This window comes from Dendronephthya gigantea, unplaced genomic scaffold (genome assembly GCF_004324835.1).
Source record: "Dendronephthya gigantea isolate DGI-Jeju-01 unplaced genomic scaffold, DenGig_1.0 000007F, whole genome shotgun sequence".
Lineage (NCBI taxonomy): Eukaryota > Metazoa > Cnidaria > Anthozoa > Malacalcyonacea > Nephtheidae > Dendronephthya > Dendronephthya gigantea.
Window position 1 is genome coordinate 2,580,842 of NW_021163017.1, and position 8,541 is coordinate 2,589,382.

The window sequence follows — 8,541 nt, forward strand, 5'->3', positions numbered from 1 at the left end:
TTAATTCTATAACCGTGATTGAGATAAATAAAATCAGCTACCTTGGAAGTTATAATAGAAATCTCTGGTACAGGCCTGCCAAATCGTGAGGTAAGGTCGCTGTATCGACAAGGATATGCAAATCTTCGTAGAAGCATGCATAAACCCTCCATTCCGTCACAAACGCTGAAAGGAATTGCTCAATATTCAGCATGTTGAATATTTGGTGCAGATGGCACGCGTGCCGGAAAGCGCTCAAAACGTCACCGCACACTGAAGGAACTTGCTTACGCCGACCATCACGAGTGACGCTCAGCTCAGCTGATAGCTCTAGTGTGCGGCGGGCTTAACTGGACGAAAGAACTAATCAAACACTAAAGCAACGTAGATCAAACACTAAAGCATCGTACTTTTTTAAATTGTCGGCTGGTCATGGTTTTTGGACTAAAGCAACGTTTGTCCAAGCTTGAAGAGCATCAAAACAACTGGTCTGACTTTCTTGATGAAGTTGGATATTTAATACGAACACAGAAACAAGCTTCCACAAAATACACACCATTTTTTTAATGTTTGGACGAAATCACAATTCTGCTCAAATGGTATGTTAAATGTAGCTCATAAGTTTCTGTAGATGTATATAGTGAATTGTATTTTGTATACAAGATCTTTTGATGATTTAGGTTGTCTTTATTTAATATCTTACAGATAACTGTTGTCAATGACAATTGTACTACTCTCTTAGTTTATCTCAGCTGTAGATTGCATGATTATGTATACAACTTGATGGCACATTTGAACACTTGAACATAAATTAGAGGGGATAACTCAGACTGGGGGAACGCTCAGACCGGGGCAACGGACTAAGGAAACCTGGAATCTTATCAATAGCCTTCTTTCACAGTCGAAAATACAGATTCAGTAGCTATTAGTAATGCTTTCAATCAACACTTTACTGAAATATGACCTAAGTTAGCGCCTAGCGGCGGAAATTCCAGCCACTGGAGCGGTTTCTTTTAACATTCTACAGTGTAATGAAGTTGTTGAACTGCATGAAATTAGTCCACCCGAAATATTTGAATTAATTCAGAAATTAACACTTTCTAAAGTTTGTGGTCTTCATAACATTCCAGTCCGATTACTAAAACTGGTTACTTTTACTACAATTGTCAGTATCACTTACTCATATAATCAACCTAGTAATTCGTAAAGGGAAAATCACCGCTGATCGGAAGTGTGCCAGGGTAACAGCAATTTATAAATACGATTCTAAACCAGACCTTAATAGTTGTAAGCTAATTTCAGTCCTCTCAGTAGTTGCTAAAATATTTTTGAAAAGGTTGTTTTTGACCGAGCATACTCTTTTCTAAACAAAAATGATCTTTTATCAGACATACACTCAGGATTTAGACCTCTTCACTCAACGTTAAAGCTATGCTCGATGCCACTGTTATAGACTTATAGGTACACAAATATGATTTGAGAAAGGCTTTTGATACCAATATCATAACATTTTGTTACAGAAGTTGACTTATAGTTTTAATGATAAAACGATTGATCTTCTTAAAAACTATCTTTCAGATCGTACGCAAATAACATGCATTATCAATAACATACCGTCTGATAGCTGCAAAGTAACATGTGGTGATCCTCAGGGGTCTATCCTAGGTCCGTTACTTTTCTTGATATTTATAAATGAACTACCTGATAGTAAATTAGTCTCAGCGGATATATATGTTATTTACCAGATTGGAGGTCCGTGTAGGGAAATATTTCCCAAGATCTAAAAAACAGCCCGAGGCCGAAGACCGAGGGACGTTTTTGAGACCAAGGGAAATATTTCCCTATACGGACCGACTAGACTGGTAAATAATAGATTTAATTTTTTCTTGCGGACCGAATTCATATTTTAGCCTTGGCTCTGTGCTTTTGAATCTCGTGAGGTCCGTACGGCCTCATACGGACCGCTCGATCGCGTAGCCAATCAGATTGCAGGAAACACTAAAACATGTATTCGGACCGCAAGGAAAAAAATAAAGACATTTATTTGCTGATGATACTAATTTGACTCTTATGGACAGTGATCCAGCCAAGTAGCAATCTCTGTTCTAAATGATGATTGGCTTAATTTGAATAAATTAAGTTTAAATCCGACTAAAACTAAATGTATGTTCATTAACTGATTGTATCCAGATAAAAATTAAGGTATTATCCTGGAAGAGCCTAATTAGTAATGTCGCTATCTCCGGAAATAAAATCGAACGAGTCAGAAATTACAAGTGTTTAGGCTGTGCGAGAGTTTGATGTGGGAGTATCATGTTTTTATTATAATCTCCAAAGTATCCAAGGTGATTGGAGTCTTGCGAAGGCTCAAACAAATCGTCTTGAATAAACTTGCTGCAATTCATCGGAAGTTACCTAAAGTTAGTCTTAAAGCCCCGTTTACACTACACTCAATTTATTGGCACGGCATGCACGGCTAAAATGGTACCTGTGCCCATTTCATCCGTGCCCGGCCTTTGTTTTGGTAGCCTGAGTACTAGTAAAATTGGGCACGGTACCCCATTTATCCGTCCCGTGCCAACAAATTGAAGCCACGTTTACACTAAAGTCAATTAATCCAAAACATGATTGTCGTTCCCTACGTTATATACAGCTTATTACTCCGACGGAGTTGAAAATTTGCCTCAGTTTTGTGGGGTTTTTTGTTTTTTTTTGTATTTTTCGTCGTCGCAAGTGTGTAATGGCGCGAAATATACTATTATTTGAAATGTGTATGTGACCGTATTTATCTACGTCCCAGTCTTGTCTTCCAAGAGTTGTGGTGCACAGCTTTGGCTAATTTTCCGATGCGCGATTCGATTTCGCTCGCATGATACGGCAATTCCTCCAAGAGGAACACATAAACCGTTCTTTTCATGCAGTTCGATTAAGTTTAGATTGAATTGGGGTAAGAATATATTTAATACATGTAGATTCTGGTCCTATTTTAATAACATCGCTGCTATTTCACCGTTTTACAAGATGTGGTCGTGTATGGGCGCGTTGACACGTCGTAGTTTGCACAGGATTGAAGATTAATTCAATATATTAACTATATAAATGCGCATTCCAAAGGCAAAGTCTAAGACTAAGTTTTGAATAATTGAACTTCTATACGATGTGCTTCTGAATTTCGCGATCGAACATTTAAGTTCGCAAGGCATCTAAATGATTATGAACTGTATCGTTTACGTTCAGAAGCTTTATGTTGAAGACTGGCACGTACGCCGGAGTTAACGCCAGAACAGGCGTCTTGTTTTAGTATAGTTTTGGCGTTATGAAATCATGACTAGCAGCTTTCATAAAATTTCCTTTGTAATCTGCAATGCGTGAAATTCCTGACATTCAAATGCACTTATCTCTGCAAACTATATCCGACTTGAAATCCCAGAGATTGATGGCGTTGGCCTTTTCATTCTAACAGAGTGTTTGTCAATAAACTTTGGCAAACAAGCCTTATAATCTTACTGGAGCAATAACCATTCTAACATTTATTAACTTATATAACATTCATCGATTAACAAAATAATCAATGTGGTATCAAGGCACATCAAAACAAAATAATTTGAAAACGTCTGGAATCTTCTTTCTCTCCTTCTAAACTAAGCTTTATGTTATCAGAGGATTCGTGCCACCATTCTGGAACCTTACTCTCTTTTTTGTTCTCTCCAACTATTTTGCTTAAAAATATGCATTTCCTATCTCTTGTAAATATGCTTTTATATATGTTTTGATCTGTCGTAAAATGTATTTAATACAATAAGATATTATAATATATAGATTGTGTAATAAAATCGACTTCGTTATGACTGTGTTCAACTAGCTAACTATAGGACATTTTTGCCGTTTTGTTTGGCATTAGAATGTAAGAGTAAAGGGCATGTTACACGGTGCAATTTTTCTTGCAACTTGCAAGTTGCAATGCAATTCTACTTTTAAGAGATATAAATTAGTGAAGAGGCTTCAAAATGTAAGTGTAAGAAACGCCATGGAGTGTAGTAAAGACAAAAGTTCGGTAGTTGCCAAATTTACATCTCTCAAAATAAGAATTGTATTGCAAGTTGCAAGAAAAATTGCACCGTGTAACAGGGTCTTAAGCATGCATCAGTTGATATTTACTCGCTATTTACTCGTTGATATTTACTATAGCAGCCTGTCGTTTGACATTGAATACAACATAGCTTTATCGCAGTTAATGCATGTTTACGGCTACCCACATGTACGTATATATACCTATTTTTAATTTTGTATTACCTCTTCTTAAAAGAAGACTTAACGGAAGACATTTTGCATGAATTAATTGTTAATTGAAAGGCGGGGGTGCATCATTGACGTAAAAGACCTCAACAAAATAAAATCGTTAAGACAAGATGTGGATAAAAACCTTTATGCGTTATTGCATCTAGCTATATAGCCTATAGCATGTATACAATTAATGAACATAACAAGTATAATATATGAAAACAATATATTTGGCTATACCACACTCCAAAGCATTATATATATCTAAATATAAATTTCTCTTTGTAAAGATTAAAATCTAAACCTTAACCTTTGACTCTAATGGCTCATCTATGTCGGGCCTTTTCTTAGATGATTGTGTAAATATCCTTCAAAGAATTGACTCGATATCCGTGCACTATGCTTTGCGTTCACTGTCGCTTCTATTTGAAATCATGCATGTTTCTAAATTGAATATGTAATATACACGAAAAAACAAAACATTTAAAAAAGTATGAAAGAATTTCTGCTTTATCTTTAATGTGTATAAGAGTTACAGTTGCGGCAATAGAAGCGTCCCAAAAAATATCGAATAAAGGCTGCATGCTTTCCACTTATGCATTTTTTATACGCACGCACACATACGAAAAATTTTAATTGCCTTTAATATAATTATATAACATCTAGGTAAACAAATGCAAACTAAAATATGCAGTTCGTTCAACTTATTCACTTAGTTTTTTCAAAGATAACATATATAAGGATTTAGACTTTTACGTGCGTGTACGTGCGTATGAAAAACGCGTAAGTGGAAAACAGCCTTAATTCATTTGCTTAAATTTATCACTTGGCTTACGGAGCTCTGAGTTCATCAAATATTTCAAAAACTCCTAACTTCCGTTTCGAATTGACCGATCATATGCCTCTATTGATTTCATTATCCAATAGGGTTAGAGATTTGTCAATTCGAAACCAGAAGTTAGGAGTTTTTCATGGAGTCAACTGATAAATTTGAGCAAATGAATTACTCGATCTTTTTCCGGACGCTTCTATTGCCGCGACTGTAAGAGCAGCGATTGAAGTATTGTAGTTTGCTGTCGAACCAAAGTCAAATACAACAAATTAATTTGTATTCTTTTCGCAACGATGATTCTCGATATCTAAAGTGGTATTCTTACACGCAAGACTCTGCACGCGAAGATGGAGTTCTTTAATTGATCGTGCATCCAAAGAATGCCCGAAAGCATTCCAACTGAAGATCTCACAGTCTTTGAAAGATCTTATATACCTTCCCATGCTTTGTATTACATGAAACGAAGTGATGTTAGTTGGCTTTACCTCAAAATGTCTCATGGCAACACCAACGTACGCATCTTCTGTGTGGAATGGTTTTCGTATATGAACATAGTTAAACAATTTGTTTCGAAGATCACCAGATAAGATGTAAAATGCTCCGAGATTAAACGTTGGGAATCGTGCTTCTCCGTAGTACTTGTAACTAATTGCCCATTTTACACCAACTCTACGACTTACACGACTGGGTGCCCGAGAATAACCTCCGTAGAAGGGTCTTGGAAATTTAGCATTCACAAGATACTCCAACACGCGAGGTATACGCACATAAACATCATCGTCTGTTTTCATTGTATATTTTACATCAAATTTTTTCGCCCAAAGACGACCCATGTACAAGTTGATAATGACATTAACGTAATTATCAGTGATATTGCCTATCAACATATCATTGTACCGTCTGGCTTCAGCTTCATTTAATTCATCGTCACGTGTTCCTGGTCCTGCTTTTCCGAGAACAAACACCAACAACCATCTTAGGTCTTTCAGTCTTCCATCTCCCAATGCTTTAAGTTGTTCGCAATTACCCCTACTCCCCCATGTTTGACGGATAGCTTCGCGACGTTGGCGGTACTTGATCCCCTTTGCGCCAGATTTGACTAATATTATCATAAATATGTTCCGCGTTACGTCAACTTTTGGCGAAATTTCGGGATAAACGAATCTAAAATCCACAAATGGATAATAGTCGTTGACCATGTCAATCGGCTTTTCTTTTCGTTTTGCGGCATTTAATGATGAAGAAGAATGAATCGCTCTTGGCGGTCTTGTAGATATGGATTTGCGTTCAAAATAGTTGAAAATATACGATAGCATAGATTGAAACGAAAATATTACGAAGATCAATAGCACGAACTTCTTTTTGCGTCGCTTCAAAAACATCATAACGACACACTTGCAAGAACAGCAAGCAAACTAGGCATATGAATTACAAAGATTCTTTTATATTATTGTGCATACGTTGCAACGTTGGCATATCAGATTAGGCGTGGCTTTCATTATTTGGCGGGAGTTTTGTATACCGAGTTTGCCATTAAATTTATGTGTATTTAATATCAATCGATATTACGATGGCCATCGCAAGAAGATATTCATGCGGTATAACTTCTCCGAATTAGATTAGATCATCGCTCTGCCTTGAGCAGTATCCGCGGTTGTTTAGAAATTTAGTTATGGGCATATGCCTGCTCAAAAACAAATAAATTTGCTCATTGCTGCATCCTTGAGATCATTACAAATATATTCTATCCCGGTAAGCTCGATGACTATATCGATGAAAATTTTAAATTTGCTATATACAGGGTGTATCAGAAAAAAGAGACAATTTTGAAATATTTATTAAACTATGTATATAATTATCAAAGCATCTCAACAAGCAATCATCAGGCAACTAATTTATACGATTAAGATGTGACGTATTAACATAGGCGGCCCAGAACTGATCTTGCTGACCTCGCGCGACGCTCATGTTGTCTGAACAGTCTTATATAATGACAAGGTAGGCAACTCTCACGCCAAATAAGCTGAAAAACGCAACGACGGTTAACTCAAACACCTTCACAAAACCGCAAATATTTCACTTAAAAATATAGCGAATAAGAAAAAAAAAGTACAACACATTAAACTTGAATAATTTTACTACATTTATACCGGATATTTTTAGTATTCAAATGTATTCCTATGCATGTAAAAAACGTAAATGTTTTTTAGGTTTGTGGCAAATATATTTCAAAACCTATGCTGGGGACACCCAGCCTATACCTTCGTCATATTTTTAAATTGAAAATAGAAAGCTGATTGGCTCTTTTTCCCGCTGAAGAAACGCAATCAGCTTTCTATTTTCAATTTAAAAATATGACGAAGGTATACTTTGCTTCAGGGAATCGTTGTAAATGGGTGCAACAGAATCAAAGATTTGTTTGTCAGATGATAGTTATGTGATTCTGCGGTTGATGGCCGCTGGAAGTTGTTTCGTGATTGATGGTGGATGGTTTGATTCTTTGTGAATGTAGAGTGGGTCGTTATTTGGTTTTCGGTAAGGTTTGTATGATTCTTTAGACTTTAGTGAGGTTGAGTGTAACATCAAGGAAATTAACAATTTTCTCGTTTACTTCGGCTGTGATCTTTAGCCCCAATTCTTGAAATGCAGAACACAAATCTTTTCTTGCTTTATCTGCTAGTCGTAGACTAGAACCTTTTATCAAAGCCAGACCGTCATCTCTATACAAACCGATGTTATTGCTTCCAAATTTTTTTTTAAGATTGTTTAGTGCGTATAGACCAACGAGTTCACAAATTTCTGCACCATCAAAGCATCGCCCGTTTGCCCCGTTCGCCACATTTCCGATATGAATAATAATCCATTACCGGCATATTAAAAATATTACTACGTTATTTGATACCACGAATTTGCGAGTTTGCATAACATAGTCTACCAATAATTAACTAAAATTTGGTGGTGTCTCCGAGTCGAAATTAGGACACTTAGAAACCTTTTAAAAAGAATATTCCTGATTGCGTGCAGTGCCACACATGCACAAATCGTAATAGATTAACCCTCTATGCCTTAAGTGCATGTGTAAACAATTAAAAAAATATATTATCCATCAACATAGCCACTATATAAAAGGCTCTTTGTGTAAAAACCATGCAGACATGCATTTAGGCGTGGAAATTTTAGCCCGCTGCGATGCCAACTCGATGTAGTGTAGTCACTAATTGCCTATAGCTTTTATCAAATTAGCTAGAGGCATAACTAAATATAGCTAATAAAGTATAGCTAAGGACATCTATTTATTATATCTCCACCAATTTTTCGTGCTTATTACCTAATGAATAGCTACAACATAACTAATCTCGATTGAGATACATTTCAAACACTTCTGTTAGAATGAAAAGGCCAACGCCACCCAATTGCAACTTTTTGGATATAAAGCAATTTTGCAGATT

The 8,541-nt window shown here is 36.3% G+C and overlaps 1 protein-coding gene across 1 annotated transcript; it reads right to left on the reverse strand.

Moving 5' to 3' along the window:
• Positions 1–5,021: 5,021 nt before the first annotated feature.
• On the reverse strand, positions 5,022–7,190 carry LOC114516925 (beta-1,3-galactosyltransferase 5-like). The gene has a single exon (XM_028536542.1). It carries the CDS (start codon positions 6,475–6,477, stop codon positions 5,362–5,364), a length of 1,116 nt encoding a protein of 371 aa, XP_028392343.1. The 5' UTR covers positions 6,478–7,190; the 3' UTR covers positions 5,022–5,361.
• Positions 7,191–8,541: the final 1,351 nt, after the last annotated feature.